General features: G+C 40.0%; 1 protein-coding gene across 1 annotated transcript; it reads right to left on the bottom strand.

The window, feature by feature from the left end:
• Positions 1-13,748: 13,748 nt before the first annotated feature.
• Positions 13,749-14,795, bottom strand: TAAR9 (trace amine associated receptor 9). Its single transcript, XM_005904401.2, has one exon. The coding sequence runs from the start codon at positions 14,793-14,795 to the stop codon at positions 13,749-13,751; it is 1,047 nt and encodes a 348-aa protein (XP_005904463.2).
• Between the last annotated feature and the right edge of the window lie 5,112 nt (positions 14,796-19,907).

Raw genomic sequence — 19,907 nt, 5'->3', positions numbered from 1 at the left:
TTCTCTGCAGTTTCTCTCGACTTGCCAAGATTATTTGATTTTTGCTGTGGAATGCCTCACTCTCTTGGACGTGGAGATATTAGCAGGTCAAGTGCAGGTCCTCATAGGTGCCTGGAGACCCTGTTCTGCAACTCAGTGGCCCCCACTGCCAGGCTCCCCCTCCCACCAACCACTGAAACAATAGTCCAGGCTCTGTTTGGGGTGAGGAAGCTGAGCCAGGCATCTACCCTTCTCCTGGGCCTGCCGCCTCAACCAAAGACAGACAGACAACCCCCTGGGACTGCAGCCTCCACATCAGGACCCACACCGTGCATGAATTGGGGTAGGTGAGGGGCTTGGCCCGCTGAGTCTCTACAGGAATGTGCTGTGGCCCTACCAACCTGAGATGGAAAAACACCTGCCATGCATGCCTACAGTGAGACTGCTGGAGTGCGCACCTGACCACAGCCTTCCCGACGTCACGTCCAGTCCTCGCACAGGGTGGAAAAGGAATGGTGGTGGTAGTAGGTCAGAGTAAGGAAGGAGACACTGGACTGGGCCCAAAGCCAGGGGGTGAGGAGCAGGTGGATGATCCCAGGGAGAAAGGGATATAATGGGAGACAATCACAGGTATTGTGATTCCAGGTTCCAAGACCCTGCACATGCTCCATGGTCCCTTCCAACTTCACATACAAAATACAATTCAAAGATAAAATTATTACAAGTTCCAAAACTGCAGCTGCTGCTGCTGCTGCTAAGTCGCTTCAGTCGTGTCTGACTCTGTGCAACCCCTGAGACGGCAGCCCACCAGGCTCCCCCATCCCTGGGATTCTCCAAGCAAGAATACTGGAGTGGGTTGCCATTTCCTTCTCCAATGCATGAAAGTGAAAAGTGAAAGTGAAGTCATTCAGTCGTGTCCGATTCTGAGCGACCCCATGGACTGCAGCCTACCAGGCTCCTCCATCCATGGGATTTTCCAGGCAAGAGTACTGGAGTGGGGTGCCAACCTGATAGCAGGGTTCAGTGCTGCTGGACTAGTGGCAACCTATGGAAGGGCCCTGTCTGATTCGCTTCTGAAATTAAATTATCTCTTTGTAACAGCAACTAAATGAAGCAAAGAATGTCAAGCGGAGGCAACTGCCAAACTATCTGATGGGACAATTGGGAGCTGAGGGCCAGGCAGTTCTGATGGTAGTATACTTTCTGGACACAGAATTTTGCCCTTCGAGTATGAACAGGAAATCAGAGAATTACAGAGGCAGACTAAAGACTGTAAAGTGTTAATCACTCAGTCTTGTCCAACTTTTTGGGACCCCATGGACTGTAGCCCACCAGGCTCTGCTGTCCATGGAATTCTCCAGGCAAAAATACTGGAGTGGCTGTGGTACTGTATTAATGTACTTTTCAAGGTACTGTATTGTAAGATTAAAGATGTTTTCTTTATTTTTTGTGCTTGTGTTTGTTTGCCTTCTTTGTATTATTTCTGTGGAAAGTATTATAAACCTATTACATTACAGTACTATATAACCAATTATGTTAGTTGGGTACCTAGGCTAACTTCATTGGACTTAAACAAATTGGACTTACGAATATGCTCTTAGAACAGAACTTGTTTCTGTGTAGGAGATTTATTGTAATTGTATCCCTCATCTAAAATAAAAAGGAAAACTGATGTGTTTGTCTACAGAAAGAAAAAAAAGAATACTTGGTGGGTAGCCATTCCCTTTTCTAGGGGATCTTCCTGACCCAGGAATTGAACCCCAGTCTCTTGCATTGCAGGCAGATTCATTACCACCTGAGTGGTACCATTCTGAGTACCATTCTGAGCCACCCCATTAAAGTATTTGAAGTCTGAGGAGAAAAGTTACCTTTGATCCTTTAAAGCAAATAGGAAGCAACCCTACAAAACAAATAAGTGATGAAGAATTTTTTCCTTCACATTATGTTTAATACTTAAAAATTAAAGCATAATCTGCCATTGAGGATAAAAATAGTGAAAATAGCTTGATATGAAAATGAAACAGATATTAAAGATATTCATGAAAACAATTACTCAGTTAATGGTCAACCGAATTCTTCTGGGTAGTGCTACCTTTCTTCACTCTCAATTCTCAAACCTAACTTGTTTTCACCCACTCTTATTCAGTAACCTTGCCCCCTATTATCTGACAATATAACATACAGAATTTAAAGACTGAGAGGATGTAAAGATTTGGGGTGCATAATGGAAGCAGGAATCAAGGATGATTCCCAGGTGTTTAGCTTGCCAAAAAGAAAGATACAGTATGTAGTACAAAAAGTACATTTGAGGGGATGATGATGGATTAAGTTGGGATTGGGTAAAAGAACATAAAACTGAGGTTCTTCAGTGAGTAGGTTAGCCTGCATACTTTTAGCTCAGGAAAAAAATTGTGCCTGATATGATCATGTGGGATTCCTCAGCATACTGGTGTTTTTATGGGCATAGGAGTATATGTGACAGCCTGTTATACACCTGCCATAAAGCTTAGGATATATCTGCTACTCAGTAAGCATACAAAAAAGATCTCACAACCCAGATAATCACGATGGTGTGATCATTCACCTAGAGCCAGACATCCTGGAAACCAAAGTCAACTGGGCCTTATAAAGCATCACTATGAACAAAGCTAGTGGCGGTGGTGGAATTCCAGTTGAGCTACTTCAAATCCTAAAAGATGATGCTGTTCAAGTGCTGCACTCAATAACGCCAGCAAATTTGGAAAACTCAGCAGTGGCCACACAACTGGAAAAGGTCACTTTTCATTCCAGTCCCAGAGAAAAGCAATGCCGAAGAATGCTCAAACTATCACACAATTGCACTCATCTCACACACTAGTAAACTAATGCTCAAAATTCTCCAAGCCAAATTTCAGCATTACGTGAACCGAACTTCCAGATGTTCAAGCTGGTTTTAGAAAAGGCAGAGGAACCAGAGATCAAATTGCCAACATCTGTTGGAAATCATTGAAAAAGCAAGAGAGTTCCAGAAAAACATCTACTTCTTCTTTATTGACTACACCAAAGCCTTTGACTATGTGGATCAAAACAAATTGTGGAAAATTCTTCAAGAGATGGGAATACCAATTCACCTGATCTGCCTCATGAAAAATCTGTATGCAGGTCAAGAAGCAACAGTTAGAACTGGACATGGAACAGCAGATTGGGTCCAAATTGGGAAAGGAGTACATCAAGGCTGTATATTGTCACCCTGCTTATTTAACTTATATGCAGAGTTCAGTTCAGTTCAGTCACTCAGTCGTGTCCGACTCTTTGTGACCTTATGAATCGCAGCACGCCAGGCCTCCCTGTCCATCATCAACTCCTGGAGTTCACTCAAACTCACATCCATCAAGTCGGTGATGTCATCCAGCTATCTCATCCTCTGTCGTCCCCTTCTCCTCCTGCCCCCAATCCCTCCCAGCACCAGAGTCTTTTCCAATGAGTCAACTCTTCGCATGAGGTGGCCAAAGTACTGGAGTTTCAGCTTTAGCATCATTCCTTCCAAAGAACACCCAGGGCTGATCTCCTTTAGAATTGACTGGTTGGATCTCCTTGAAGTCCAAGGGACTCTCAAGAGTCTTCTCCAACACCACAGTTCAAAAGCATCAATTATTCGGCGCTCAGCTTTCTTCACAGTCCAAATCTCACATCCATACATGACCACTGGAAAAACCATAGCCTTGACTAGATGGACCTTTCTCGGCAAAGTAATGTCTCTGCTTTTGAATATACTATCTAGGTTGGTCACAACTTTTCTTCCAAGGAGTAAGCATCTTTTAATTTCATGGCTGCACTCACCATCTGCAGTGATTTTGGAGCCCAAAAAAATAAAGTCTGAACCTGGTCCCACTGTTTCCCCATCTATTTGCCATGAAGTGATGGGACCAGATGCCATGATCTTAGTTTTCTAAATGTTGAGTTTTAAGCCAACTTTTCACTCTCCTCTTTCACCTTCATCAAGAGGCTTTTTAGTTCCTCTTCACTTTCTGCCATAAAGGTGGTGTCATCTGCATATCTGAGGTTATTGATATTTCTCCCAGCAATCTTGATTCCAGCTTGTGCTTCTTTCAGCCCTGTGTTTCTCATGATGTACTCTGCATAGAAGTTAAATAAGCAGGGTGACAATATACAGCCTTGATGTACTTCTTTTCCTATTTGGAACCAGTCTGTTGTTCCATGTCCAGTTCTAACTGTTGCTTCCTGACCTGCATATAGGTTTCTCAAGAGGCAGGTCAGGTGGTCTTGAATTCCCATCTCTTGAAGAATTTTCCACACTTTATTGTGATCCACAAAGTCAAAGGCTTTGGCATAGTCAATAAAGCATAAATAGATGTTTTTCTGGTACTCCCTTGCAGAGGAACCAGAGATCAAATTGCCAACATATGCAGAGTACATCATGAGAAATGCTGGGCTGGCTGAAGCACAAGCTAGAATCAAGATTGCTGGGAGAAATATCAATAACCTCAGATGTGCAGATGACACTACTCTTATGCCAGAAAATGAAGAACAAAGAGCCTTTTGATAAAAGTGAAAGAGGAGAGTGAAAAAGTTGGCTTAAAGCTCAACATTCAGAAAACTAAGATCATGGAATCTGGTCCCATCACTTCATGGCAAACAGATGGGGAAATAGTGGGAAAAGTGGCAGACTTTGTTTTGAGGGGCTCCAAAATGACTGCAGATGGTGCCTGCAACCATGAAATTAAAAGATGCTTGCTCCTTGGAAGAAATTATGACCAACCTAGACAGCATATTAAAAAGCAGAGACATTACTTTTCCAACAAAGCTTTGTCTAGTCAAAGCTATGGTTTTTCCAGTAGTCATGTATTGATGTGAGAGTTGGACTATAAAGAAAGTTGAATGCCAAAGAATTGATGCTTTTGAACTGTGATGTTGGAAAAGACTCTTGAGAGTCTCTTGGACTGCAAGGAGATTCAACCAGTCCATCCTAAAGGAAATCAGTCCTGAATCTTCATTGGAAGGACTGATGCTGAGGTTTAAACTCCAATACTTTGGCCACCTGATGCAAAGAACTGACTCACTGGAAATGACTCTGATGCTGGGAGGGATTGGGGGCAGGAGGAGAAGGGGATGACAGGGGATGAGATGGCTGGATGGCATCACCGACTCAATGGACATGAGTTTGAGTGAACTCTGGGAGTTGGTGATGGACAGGGAGGCCTGGCCTGCTGCAGTCCAAGGGGTCACAAAATGTCGGACACAAACAAGCCACAGAATTGAACTCAACTTACCTCAGCTGAAGTTGAATGGTTCTATGAACACCTACAAGACCTTTTAGAACTAACACCCAAAAAAAGATGTCCTTTACATTATAGGGGACTGGAATGCAAAATTAGGAAGTCAAGAAACACCTGGAGTAACAGGCAAATTTGGCCTTGGAATACGGAATGAAGCAAGGCAAAGACTAATAGAGTTTTGCCAAGAAAATGCACTGGTCATAACAAACACCCTCTTCCAACAACACAAGAGAAGACTCTACACATGGACATCACCAGATGGTCAACACCGAAATCAGATTGATTATATTCTTTGCAGCCAAAGATGGAGAAGCTCTATACAGTCAGCAAAAACAAGACCAGGAGCTGACTGTGGCTCAGACCATGAACTCCTTATTGCCAAATTCAGACTTAAATTGAAGAAAGTAGGGAAAACCACTAGACCATTCAAGTATGACCTAAATCAAATCCCTTATGATTATACAGTGGAAGTGAGAAATAGATTTAAGGGAATAGATCTGATAGATCGAGTGCCTGATGAACTATGGAATGAGGTTCGTGACATTGTACAGGAGACAGGGATCAAGACCATCCCCATGGAAAAGAAATGCAAAAAAGCAAAATGGCTGTCTGGGGAGGCCTTACAAATGCCGTGAAAAGAAGAGAAGCAAAAAGCAAAGGAGAAAAGGAAAGATATAAGCATCTGAATGCAGAGTTCCAAAGAATAGCAAGAGATAAGAAAGCCTTCTTCAGCAATCAATGCAAAGAAATAGAGGAAAACAACAGAGTGGGAAAGACTAGAGATCTCCTCAAGAAAATCAGAGACACCAAAGGAACATTTCATGCAAAGATGGGCTCGATAAAGAACAGAAATGGTATGGACCTAAGAGAAGCAGAAGATATTAAGAAGAGATGGCAAGAATACACAGAAGAACTGTACAAAAAAGAGCTTCACCACCCAGAGAATCACAATGGTGTGATCACTGACCTAGAGCCAGACATCCTGGAATGTGAAGTCAAGTGGGCCTTACAAAGCATCACTACGAACAAAGCTAGTGGAGCTGATAGAATTCCAGTTGAGCTATTCCAAATCCTGAAAGACGATGCTGTGAAAGTGCTGCACTCAATATGCCAGCAAATTTGGAAAACTCAGCAGTGGCCACAGAACTGGAAAAGGTCAGTTTTCATTCCAATCCTAAAGAAAGGCAATGTCAAAGAATGCTCAAACTACTGCACAATTGCACTCATCTCACATGCTAGTAAAGTAATGCTTAAAATTCTCCAAGCCAGGCTTCAGCAATATGTGAACCGTGAACTTCCTGATGTTCAAGCTGGTTTTAGAAAAGGCAGAGGAACCAGAGATCAAATTGCCAACATCCGCTGGATCATCAAAAAAGCAAGAGAGTTCCAGGAAAATATCTATTTCTGCTTTATTGACTATGCCAAAGCCTTTGACTGTTTGGATCACAATAAACGGTGGAAAATTCTGAAAGAGATGGAATACCAGACCACCTGATCTGCCTCTTGAGAAATTTGTGTGCAGGTCAGGAAGCAACAGTTAGAACTGGACATGGCACAACAGACTGGTTCCAAATAGGAAAAGGAGTACATCAAGGCTGTATATTGTCACCCTGTTTATTTAACTTATATGCAGAGTACATCATGAGAAACTCTGGGCTGGAGTAAGCACAAGCTGGAATCAAGATTGCCGGGAGAAATATCAATAAAATCAAATATGCAGATGACACCACCCTTATGGCAGAAAGTGAAGAGGAACTCAAAAGCCTCTTGATGAAAGTGAAAGTGGAGAGTGAAAAAAGTTGGCTTAAAGCTCAATATTCAGAAAACAAAGATAATGGCATCCAGTCCCATCATTTAATGGGAAATAGATGGGGAAACAGTGGAAACAGTTCAGACTTTATTTTTGGGGGCTCCAAAATCACTGCAGATGGTGATTGCAGCCATGAAATTAAAAGACGCTTATTCCTTGGAAGGAAAGTTATGAGCAACCTAGGTACAATATTCAAAAGCAGAGACATTACTTTGCGAACAAAGGTCCATCTAGTCAAGGCTATGGTTTTTCCTGTGGTCATGTATGGATGTGAGAGTTGGACTTTGAAGAAGGCTGAGCGCCGAAGAATTGATGCTTTTGAATTGTGGTGTTGGAGAAGACTCTTGAGAGTCCCTTGGACTGCAAGGAGATCCAACCAGTCCATTCTGAAGGAGATCAGCCCTGGGATTTCTTTGGAAGGAATGATGCTAAAGCTGAAACTCCAGTACTTTGGCCACCTCATGCAAAGAGTTGACTCATTGGAAAAGACTCTGATGCTGGGAGGGATTGGGGGCAGGAGGAGAAGGGAATGACGGAGGATGAGATGGCTGGATGGCATCACCGACTCGATGGACGTGAGTCTGAGTGAACTCCGGGAGTTGGTGATGGACAGGGAGGCCTGGCGTGCTGTGATTCATGGGGTCACAGAGTTGGACACGACTCAGCAACTGATCTGATCTGATCTACCTCTGCTATAAGAAGTAAGTTCTTCCTCTGCTCCTTTGAGACACAAATCATTTTAATAGCCTCTTGCCTATTTTACCTCTCACAACTGTCTTTCTTAAGTACCTGACAACCATCCCTTGAAATGTTAGCATCAGTTCCCCTTTCCCATTTCAGTTCACTTCAGTTCAGTCACTCAGTCCTGATTGACTCTTTGCAACCCCATGGACTGCAGCACTTACAACCGCATGGACTGCAACACACTGGGCCTCCCTGTCCATCATCAACTCCCAGAGTTCACTCAGACTCATGTCCATTGAGTCAGTGATGCCATTCAACCATCTCATCCTCTGTTGTCCCCTTCTCCTCCTGCCTTCAATCTTTCCCAGCATCAGGGTCTTTTCCAACAAGTCAGTTCTTCACATCAGGTGGCCAAAGTTTTGGTGCTTCAGCTTCAGCACCAGTCCTTCCAATGAACATTCAGGACTGATTTATTTTAGGATTTCTTTTAGGACTCTTAGGATTGATTTCTTGCAATTCAAGTGACTCTCAAGAGTCTTCTCCAACATCACAGTTCATGTTGAGGTTTGACAGAAAACAGCAAAATTCTGTAAAGCAATTATCCTTCAATAAAAGATAAATTAATTTTTTTTTAAAAAAGCATCAATTTTTTGATGCTCGGCTCTCTTTATGGTACAACTCTCACATCCGTACATGACTACTGGAAAAACTATTTAATACTTGGGCCAGGTGGGCAATAATATTTAGCCAGAAGACTCAGGCTAGTATGTGGATAGAAAAAAAAGCTAGACAGCAGGTTCCTTATAAGACTTGCTCAACATTGATTTTGCATGGAAATGGAGAAGGAACTCTTCTCAATAAGAGGACCTTTAATTTGGACTAATTGAGGGACACCAGGAAGTTTTCCCAACTGAATAAATCTTCCCTTCTTGAAATGTCACTCTTAGCCCTTTATCCTTTTTACAAAGTACTTGTTGTCTCTGGATGCCCCCTAAAATTTCTCTTGTGCCTTCAACCACTGCCACCTCACAGGGGAAGCTGTGTGAGAATGGTATGTTTCATTTTCATGCTTTCATTCAGGCAGTAGTTACTGTTTAGCAGCTCATAGGAAGGAGACGGGGTCTCTAGGAGATGGTAGGAAGTAAAGACAGGGCAAATGGGAGACTCCAAAGTAGATTTTACCTGCCTCATAAATTAACAAAGATGAGTCATAGCAGAAACCTTATCTATTCTTCTCTTTAAAATTGTCTATTCTGCTTAGCTTTGAATCGCCCTTAGAACCTGATGAAAGATCACCCTTTGCCATTAGATATAATTGAGTACATACCTTGAAACTGTTGTGTCTGTGGACAGAATAAAATATAAATGTCAGTTGCTATGTAATACCTGGGAATATAGTCTACACTTTTTTATTTCTGAGAAATGCTATTGGTTTTTTGAAATTTATTATAAGACATTATGTTATTTCCCATCACTGTGTACAATAGCCAAGAAGTCTTTTTGGTTAAAATGCTTGATTGTATGACTTTAGCTAATCAATCTTACAAAGGCATGTTCTGAAACTGTCTCAAATAAAACATCCTAATAAAATTCTTTCCACTGATAAAATTTATAAAATTGAAACAACAATTCCAATGCAATAGTAGTTTGTGTACTGGCTCTTTGATCTCCAACACCTACAGATTTGTTTAAATCATCTTAATTTTTACACAAGACCTCAATGAGAACACCTATTATCATTTTCATTTTATAGGTAAGCAACTAAGATTTACAAAAGGGTAATGACTTAACCAAGATTGAAGCAAGAAAATGGTAGGGATGGGTTTCAAACCAGAGAACCTGGCTTTAAAATCTCACTCTGGACTCTGTAGTATGTGTAGATTTTACAGATAAAAGAAGGCACATGTTTCTAAAAACTACTAGACATTCATAATCCAGATAATATATCTCTGAGATATCACCCCATGAATGTCCATTTCCACTCTGTATTATGGAAGTTTATGTGTTATAGCATTTTTCTCATTAAATATAAAATTTGGGGATTAGACAAACACTATCCATAGCCAAATCTGGATTTTTCCTGAATATTGATTACTAACAATCTTCTACTTTAGAAAACCAAATTTAAAAGGAGACAGATTTTTTTAATTTATTTTTTTATTGAAGGATAATTGCTTTACAGAATTTTGTTTTTTGTCAAACCTCAACATGAATCAGCCATAGGTGTGCCCTTTTGAACCTTCCTCCCTTCTCCAGCCCCATCCCACCCCTCTAGATTGAAACAGAACCCTGTTTAAGTTTCCTGAGCCATACAGCAATTTCCCATTGGCTATCTATTTTGCATATGGTAATGTAAATTTCCATGTTACTCTTTCCATACATCTTACCCTCTCATCCCCTCTCCCAATGTCAATAAGTTTATTCTCTATGTCTGTTTCAAAAGGAGGCAGATTTTTAATGCAAAAAAGCAGTACACAATTATTTGATGGATGAAAATAAAGTCATTATTTGCTTAAAAATAGCCTTGAAAGTGAAAACTGAAAGTGAAGTCGCTCAGTCATGTCCAGCTCTTTGCAACCCCGTGGACTGTAGCCTATCAGGCTCCTCCATCCATGGGATTCTCCAGGCAAGAATACTGGAGTGGGTTGCCATTTCCTTCTCCAGGAGATCTTCCCAACCCAAGGATTGAACCTGGGTTTCCCGCGTTGTAGGCAGACGCTTTCCCATCTAAGCCACCAAGGAAGTCCCAAAAATAGCCTTAGGTGCTTACAAAGAGCAAGGAACTGTACTAGGTATTGAAATAAGGTGAAAAAATAACAAGTAAAAAGTACACTGCTATTTAGTATTGTTAGTGAACATCAGATTACTTGAAATACAAAGTATAATAAATCTGTCTAAAGCCTGAAAATATCTAAAAATTACTGCTAAGGTTCTGTGATAAACTTAAGTTTAAAATATAGTAATCAAAATAAATTTCTTGCATGTCAAAGGACAGTTGTCTTTAAAACTCACTTTTGACTTTTTAATTACTATGACTAGTGTGTTTCTGCTTTTTTTTTTTCAAGTGCAGATGTAATACTGAAGAGTCATTCTTCAAGACTGATACTTAGAGTTGGAATGTGTCAAAAATTGAAAAAAAAATAAATGAAAAGCATTAGAGCTGAAGAAAAATAAACAACAGCTTCAAATGTTGTAAACATAGGGATGTGCGAAATTCAGGTAAGCATCAATTACATCAGTAACAAAAGAAGAAATGTTGTTACAGTGGTGACCAATGAGTGACACTGACAGTTCTGCAAGAGAACCTATATATTAATGATGGTCTTTTTTGTCTTTGTAATGTGTTATTGATGGATTATTCACAGCCTTGATGCCAATTGATAAATTTGCTCTAATTCCAACCAACACTGAGGCAAATGACAGCAATTGTTCTATAACTTTTTTAAATTTATTTATTTTAATTGGAGGTTAATTACAATATTGTAGTGGTTTTTTGTTCTATAACTTTCTATTTATGAACACTCCATTTCAATATTTTTTTAATATACAATTTTTTAGAAGTAGCACTTTACTTTTAGTATCAACCCATTAAGAAAAATACATGTTGGACAAAATTATGAATTCAATAATGCTTTTACATAAATGCATATTTTATTAATAAAATAAACATGCACTTTAATAATAGTACATATATGTGAGAGATATAGTATTTATGAAATCTACAACCTGAGCCTAAGTGGATTAATTACATCTTTGCAATAACAGCCTACTTCCATCTTCAGGGTGTCTTGTTCCAAATACATCCAAGGCTCTGCAGCAATTTTGTATGCAGCTAGCCAAGAAGTTAATCTATTACTTGTATAAATAAATTAGATGTAGAAGAAAGGAGTGGTGCTGAGGTCATCACTGAGATAGTTTGGTGGTAAATAACCAAGTGTTGTGTTTTTTTCAATCAAAAGACTTTTATGAAGAACTTCTAGGACAGTAGAAAAATAAACAATAAAGACTACATTTGAAGTGTATTCTTCATTCATAAATGTGAATAAGAGCTTAAAAACATCACTGGACAGTATTTATTTCTACAATCAGTTCATCCAATGATTACACTCTACAAAGTGCAAGTGAACACAACAGTATGTTTATATATATTATTTAAGTCCCCCAGATTATTTTCCTTATTATATATGAATGTCACTGTCAGTTTACACTTGCAATTAACACACATTTCTATGAAGACAACATTATTGATTCACTATTGAAGGGACACAGCTTTGAGCTCTTCTCTGGAGAGAGTGAGAGGGACCTTAATAATGATCATTTGAAAGGTGACCAGTAGACCTGTTTGGTGATGTCATGTCTGAACCACATAGGTGTTCTGCCATGAAGACTCCGTATTCCCTTCATCCTCTTTTATCTTTATTTTTTTTTTCTCCTAAATACTGTCAGCTCTATTTGAAAGATATTAATGCATAAATGTGAACTAGCTTAACCTTGGAGAAGGAAATGGCGAGCCACTCCAGTGTTTTGCCTGGAGAATCCCAGGGACAGGGGAGCCTGGTGGGCTGCCGTCTCTGGGGTCGCACAGAGTCGGACACGACTGAAGCGACTTAGCAGCAGCAGCTTAACCTTTGTATTTCACAAAGTTTTTTTTTATAAAACATATAACATACAAAGTTTATGTAACTCTAGTTATCTCTTCTTTTCATCTCATAAAACAAGTTTGTTATAGAATAGTCTGTGAAAATGAGTTATCTAAATAAAAATTTAAGGCTGTGATTCAAAGATTTAAAAAGACAAATCACCCTATTCTTGGTTTTTTCAAATTTTTCTCCATCTTAAACACTTGACATACATGTTTAATTAAAATGAATTAAAATTCATATGAATAAGAAATGTTATCAGAGAAAACTAAAAATCTTCCTAGAGTCTATAGTACCAACTTGGGTACTTGCTATTTTGAAATAGTCCTTGTTTATATTTGGGTAATTCAGCTGTTATTATAATTCAGGTAATGTATATCTCCAAATACAGTCTCTAATGCAAAGAATGAACTCAAAAGTGGAACAGAATGTTCATTTGAATTAGCATTTGGTGGCTCAAACAGTAAAGAATCTGCCTGCAATGTGGGAGACCTGGGTTGAGTCCCCAGGTTGGGAAGATCCCCTGGAGAAGGGCATGGCAACCCACTCCAATATTCTTGCCTGGAGAATCCCCTCAGACAGAGGAGCCTGGCGAGCCATAGGGTAGCAAAGAGTCAGACATGACTGAGTGACTAAGCACATCACATCTTATCCAGATTGTTAAAAAAGCAGTACCATCTTTTTGTCTACATGCTCATTTGACTATAATAAATTATGTTCTCCAATAGTAAAATGTTCTGTAATCACGTAATTACTGTACATGTTTTCTGTGAACCCAGTGTCCATAAAATGGAGAGAAAGTATGACCAGGATTTAGAAAACAAAAATTAAATCTTTAATTCACTAGAAAATTTCCATTGCACCTTTTGCTTTTTCCCTTTTTCCAAAGTCCTTTTTAGATTAACAAGTTTCAAGAGTTTGTAATCTTACATTAACTTTCAAATAAAATATACTTTAAAAAAGATTTTTTTGTTCCCCCAAATCTAACTTCAAGTTAGGTAGGATTTTTTTCAGCATCTATATATTTTGGACAACTTAACATTGGTAACAAGTATAAAAGAATCTACAAAGTTCAAATTATTTGAAGAAACAATGAGAAATTTCAGAGGAAAAAGTAGAGAATCAGAAAAGCATAAAAGAATATGAAATGAGAGACAACATTACTCATTTAACACTAAATTCTAAAATAAATGCCAATATTCTACACATGAACACAACAAAATTTTGGAACAACTAACTTTTAAACATTAATATCCTTCTGGCTGGCAAATGATTACACTTGCCTCTCTAGATCCAAGTACTTAATTTTGCCCTTGACCTTACTCCCATGTTAGTTTTTAAGTTCCTGAAGCAATCTTGTTAATCTATGTCTGCTTCCTCAGAAAATATATTAATTGTGGATGAATCAACTCTTAAGACTTGGCCACTTATGATAAGCTTTATTGCCTTCCGAAACCATGGATAAAAAAAAGCATAAATCAAGGGATTCATAGCCGAATTATAATAAACACACCACACTAAAATCTCATAAACATAAGGAGGAGTTATAAAATTCATATAAGCATCGATCACAGCATCAATAACATATGGAAGCCAAGAGACCAGAAAAGCTGCCACTGCAATACCTAGTGTTTTAGCCGCTTTTCTCTCTCTCTTTGCTACTCTTTCCTTGTAACTCTCTGAGGAGCACTGAGCTTGGCTGGCTGTACTTTCTATCTTCCTGGCCTGATATTTAGCCACCAAAAATATCTTACCATATATAAACACCATAACAACAGTGGGTATAAAGAATAGGAGAAAACAGAGTAGAACCCAATTTTGATTCAATGGAGCCTGGCAGCCTCCTACACAAGTGAGAGCAACTACGAGGTCCTCAATCCCTTCCTCATTGGCCCCCGTGTAAAAGATAGAAAAACTGTATGTGACAGAAAAGAACCAAGAGAGAACAATGCATATTCCTGAAACAGAGACCGTAAACTTGGTAGGATAGGCCAGAGGGTCAGTAACAGCAATATATCTATCGATCGAGATACAGCATAAATGAAATAAAGAAGCAAAACAGAAGGAAGTATCGAAACAAGTATGAAATTTACAGTAGCTGTCCCCAAAGTACCAGCAGCTCTCCACTGACCTCACTGTGCTGAAGGGCATCACAGTCACTCCCACCAAGAAGTCTGCACAGGCCAGAGATGCGATCAGAAAGTTAGTGGGAGTGTGCAGCTGTTTGAAGTGAAGAATAACAATAATGACCAGTAAGTTTCCAAACACGGCCAGCACAGCCCCCAAACCGAGGACTGCATATAGAATTGCCCGAGGACCTGGTGTGTAAGGGGTCTTAACGCAGGACCCGTTGATGTTCTGGTAGCAGAGTTCCACAGCTTCAGCTTGGGAGAAATTGTTCACCATTGCCTTCTTTGAAAGAGTTTAGGGTTCTCCAATTCCCTATTTCAGCAATTTAAAACAAGAAAGAGATGGCAGTTTTAAAAGCTTCTGGAAGAAAAAATTTCTGGTTAAAATAAATGAAAGTTAGTAACTTTTCTCCCATTTGGGGGAGAATATGAACTCTAACCTCTTGGTCTTTTCAAAAACTATTCCCAAGTTTTTGATATATTTAGATTGGGAATTTGTTGCAGAGAGTCATTAAAATACAGTCAGCATTCTTAGTCCAATGATACATTTTATATAATGTAATTAGCTAATGGTTAGAAAGTCCCTTTTTGTGTGTTACTTTACCTTTTGAAACCTTGTCTATAACCTCCTGAGCTGAGAGCTAATTAGGCTACCAAAAGCTGGATTTTATCCACTAAGTCATCTCCCCTGAGTAGTCCACCAGTAAGGATAAACTGTACTTCATTTTTTCAAGAAGGAAGAAGTAAATTACGTCTCCTTCAAATTATAGCCTCAAAAATCCCTATAGTATAGAGTGTAAAGACTAAGGAAATATTTACTCATAATAACTTGCTAAACTTATTTGGAGAGTGTATTTCCTCCACTGCTTATATTTTCAAATTTGTGGGGTTTTTTGGTTTTTTGGTTTTTTTGTATTCCTCCGTGGTTTGGACTGCTTGAGATGATTTGCAAAACTATTCTTCCCAAATTGATACTAATATATAATCAGTGTATAAGTATTTTTCTAGCTAACAACCAGTTTTCAGTTCAGTTCAGTTCAGTCGCTCAGTTGTGTCCGACTCTTTGGGACCCCATGAAGTACAGCACACCAGGCCTCCCTGTCCATCACCAACTTCCGGAGTCCACCCAAACCCATGTCCATCAAGTTGGTGATGCCATCCAACCATCTCATCCTCTGTCGTCCCTTTCTCCTCCTGCCCTCAATCCCTCCCAGCATCAGTGTCTTTTCAAATGCGTCAGCTCTTCACATCAGGTGGCCAAAGTATTGGAGTTTCAGCTTCAGCATCAGTCCTTCCAATGAACAGCCAGGACTGATCTCCTTTAGAATGGACTGGTTGGATCTCCTTGGAGTCCAAGGGACTCTTAAGAGTCTTCTCCAACACCACAGTTCAAAAGCATCAATTCTTCTGCTCTCAGCTTTCTTTATAGTCCAACTCTTAAATCCATACATGACCACTGGAAAAACCATAGCCTTGACTAGACAGACCTTTGTTGGCAAAGTACTCTGCTTTTTAATAGGCTGTCTAGGTTGCTCATAACTTTCCTTCCAAGGAATAAGCGTCTTTTAATTTCATGGCTGCATTCACCATCTGCAGAGATTTTGGAGCCCCCCAAAATAAAGTCAGCCACTGTTTCCACTATTTCCCCATCTATTTGCTATGAACTGATGGGACTGGATGCCATGATCTTAGTTTTCTGAATGTTGAGCTTTAAGCCAACTTTTTCATTTTCCTCTTTCACTTTCATCAAAAGGCTCTTTAGTTCCTCTTCACTTTCTGCTGTAAGGGTGGTGTCATCTGCATATCTGAGGTTATTGATATTTCTCCCAGCAATCTTGATTTCAGCTTGTGCTTCCTCCAGCCCAGCATTTCTCATGATGTGCTCTGCATATAAGTTAAATAAGCAAGGTGACAATATACAGCCTTGACGCACTCCTTTCCTGATTTGGAACCAGTCTGTTGTTCCATGTCCAGTTCTAACTGTTGCTACCTAACCTGCATACAGGTTTCTCAAGAGGCAGGTCGGGTGGTCTGGTATGCCCATCTCTTTCAGTCTAAAATCAGTAAGATTGATTAAACTAAGAAATAACTCACCTAGCCCTTCACCTTTCATCCTTAAAAAAACAGAGGCCTATGTAACACCTGGAATGGTCTGGGCTAGGGTGGGGAGGTGGTTAGATTAGCTACCTCTCTAGTGGAAATGGATTCATTCAAAGGCATCCAAAATTCAAGGAGATACAAAGTTTGTTTCTCCCAGTGTTTGTTTTTATTTGATTGTTTCTATACTAAAGAATACAGTCTTCAGACACTTTACAGAAGTCACCAAACAATTTAGTTCAGTTCATTCTCTCAGTCATGCCCAACTCTTTCCAACCCCGTGGACTGCAGCATGCCAAGCTTCCCTGTCCATCACCAACTCCCAGAGCTTGCTCAAACTCATATCCGTTGAGTTGGTGATGCCATCCAGCCATCTCATCCTTTGTCGTCCCCTACTCCTCCTGCCTTCAATCTTTCCCAGGGTCTTTTCCAATGAGTTAGTTCTTTGCATCAGATGGCCAAAGTTTTGGTGCTTCAGCTTCAGCATCAGTCCTTCCAATGAAGATTCAGGACTGATTTCCCTTAGGATGGACTGGTTGGATCTCCTTGCAGTCCAAGGGACTCTCAAGAGTCTTCTCCAACACCACAGTTCAAAAGCATCAACTCTTCGGCGCTCAGCCTTCTTTATGGTCCAACTTTCATGTCCATACATGACTACTGGAAAAACCATAGCCTTAACTAGATGGGTATGTCCATAATGTCTCTGCTTTTTTAATATGCTATCTAGGTTGGTCATAGTTTTTCTTCCAAGTAGCAAGCGTCTTTTAATTTCATAGCTGCAGTCACCATCTGCAGTGATTTAGGAGCCCAAGAAAATACAGTCTGTCCCTGCTTCCATTGTCTCCCCATCTATATGCCATGATTGATGGGACTAGATGCCATGATCTTCGTTTTTTGAATGTTGAGTTTAAACCAGTTTTTCACTCTCCTCTTTCACTCTCATCGAGGCTCTTTAGTTCCTCTTTGCTTTCTGCCATAAGGATGGTGTCATCTGCATATCTGAGGTTATTGATATTTCTCCCAGCAATCTTGATTCCAGCTCATGCTTCATCCAGTCCAGCATTTTGCAGGATGTACTCTGGATATAAGTTAAATAAGCAGGGTGACAATATACAGCCTTGATGTACTCCTTTCTCAATTTGGAACCAGTCCGTTGTTCCATGTCTGGTTCTAACTGTTGCTTCTTGACCTACATGCAGATTTCTCATGAGGCAGGTCAGGTGGTCTGGCATTCCCATCTCTTAAAGAATTTTCCACAGTTTGTTGTGATCCACACATACAAACGCTTCAGCATACTCAATGAAGTAGAAGTAGATGTTTTTCTTGAATTCTGTTTCTTTTTCTATTATCCAATGGATGTTGGCGATTTGATCTCTGGTTCCTCCGCCTTTTAGAAATCCAGCTTGAACATCTGGAAGTTCACGGGTCATGAACTGTTGAAGCCTAGCTTGGAGAATTTTGGGCATTACTTTGCTAGGGTGTGAGATGTGTGCAACTGTGCAGTAGTTTGAGAATTCTTTAACATTGCCTTTTTTGGGGATTGGAATGAAAACTGACCTTTTCTAGTCCTGTGACCACTGCTGAGTTTTCCAAATTTGCTGGCCTATTGAGTGCAGCACTTGCACAGCATCATCTTTTAGGATTTGAAATAGCTCAGCTGGAATTTCATCACCTCTGCTACCCTTGTTCATAGTGATGCTTCCTAAGGCCCACTTTACCTCACACTCCAGGATGTCTGGCTCTAGGTGAGTGATCACACCGTCATGGTTATCTGGGTTATGAAGATCTTTTTTGTATAGTTCTTCCATGTGTTCTTGCCATCTCTTTTTAATATCTTCTGCTTCTGTTAGGTCCATACTGTTTCTGTCCTTTATTGTGCCCATCTTTGCATGAAATGTTCCCTTGGTATCTCTAATATTCTTGAAGAGATCTCTAGTCTTTCCCATTCTATTGTTTTCCTCTATTTCTTTGCATTGATCACTTTAGAAGGCTTTCTTATCTCTCCCTGCTATTCTTCGGAACTTTGCATTCAGATGGATATATCTTTCCTTTTCCCCTTTGCCTTTCGCTTCTCTTCCTTTCTCAACTATTTGTAAGGCCTCCTCAGACAGCCATTTTGCCGTTTTTTGCCTTTCTTCTTAGGGATGGTTTTGATCACCGTGTCCTGTACAGTGTTATGAACCTCCAGGCACAGTTTGTCAAGCACTCCATCAGATCTAATCCTTTGAATCTATTTATCACTTCCACTGTATAATCATAAGGTATTAGATTTATGTCATACCTGAATGGCATAGTGGTTTTCCCTACTTTCTTCAATTTCAGTCTGAATTTGGCAATAAGGAGTTCATGATCTGAGCCACAGTCAGCTCCTGGTCTTGCTTTTGCTGACTATATAGAGCTTCTCCATCTTCAGCTGTAAAGGATATAATCAATCTGATTTCGGTATTGACCATCTGGTGATGTCCATGTGTAGAGTCATCTCTTATGTTGTTGAAAGAGGGTGTTTGCTATGACCAGTGCATTCTCCTGAAAAAACTCTGTTATCCTTTGCTGTGCTTCATTTTGTACTCCAAGGCCAAACTTGCCTGTTACTCCAAGTATCTCTTGACTTCATACTCCCGCATTCTAGTCGCCTATGATGAAAAGGACATCTTTTCTTTTTTTTTTTGGGGGGGGGGGCTGGGGGGATTAGTTCCAGAAGGTCTTGTAGGTCTTCATAGAACCATTCAACTTCAGCTTCTTCTGCATTCGTGGTTGGGACATAGACTTTAATTACTACCTTGAGAACCCCATGAAGAGCACCAAACAATAGTAACTATTTTTAACTTCATTTAACCATGAAAAGTTACAACCTTGAACCTGAATCTTAATTGAACTAGAGACTAGATTGCTTACTTACTTTATTGCCATCATACCATCGACTTTCCAGGTGGCTCAGTGGTAAAGAATCTGCCTGCCAGTGCAGGAGACACAGGAGATGTGGGTTCGATCCCTGGGTGTGGAAGACTCCCTCGAGAAGGAAATGGCAACCCACTCCAGTATTCTTCCCTGGAAAACTCCATGGACAGAGGAGCCTGGCATGATTCAGTTCATGGGACCACAAAGAGTTGGACTGAGCGAATGAGCACCCACAGCACACGTATCTCATACCATAGATTTGGCCTCTGTTGAAAGTGCAGGCTCTTAAAAAAAGCTGGGTGAACACACTTGTGTATATGTGTATCTTTTATCTATATGTCTATACTCTGTAGTTAATAAGCTTTGCTAATCTGTGAATTATAAATGTATGTGT

This window comes from Bos mutus, chromosome 9 (genome assembly GCF_027580195.1).
Source record: "Bos mutus isolate GX-2022 chromosome 9, NWIPB_WYAK_1.1, whole genome shotgun sequence".
NCBI lineage: Eukaryota > Metazoa > Chordata > Mammalia > Artiodactyla > Bovidae > Bos > Bos mutus.
This window is presented reverse-complemented; position numbering and strand designations above follow the sequence as displayed.

Bases quoted from the DNA above. Each gene is read 5' to 3' on its own strand.
- TAAR9 (XM_005904401.2), bottom strand. From the start codon at position 14,795: ATGGTGAACAATTTCTCCCAAGCTGAAGCTGTGGAACTCTGCTACCAG.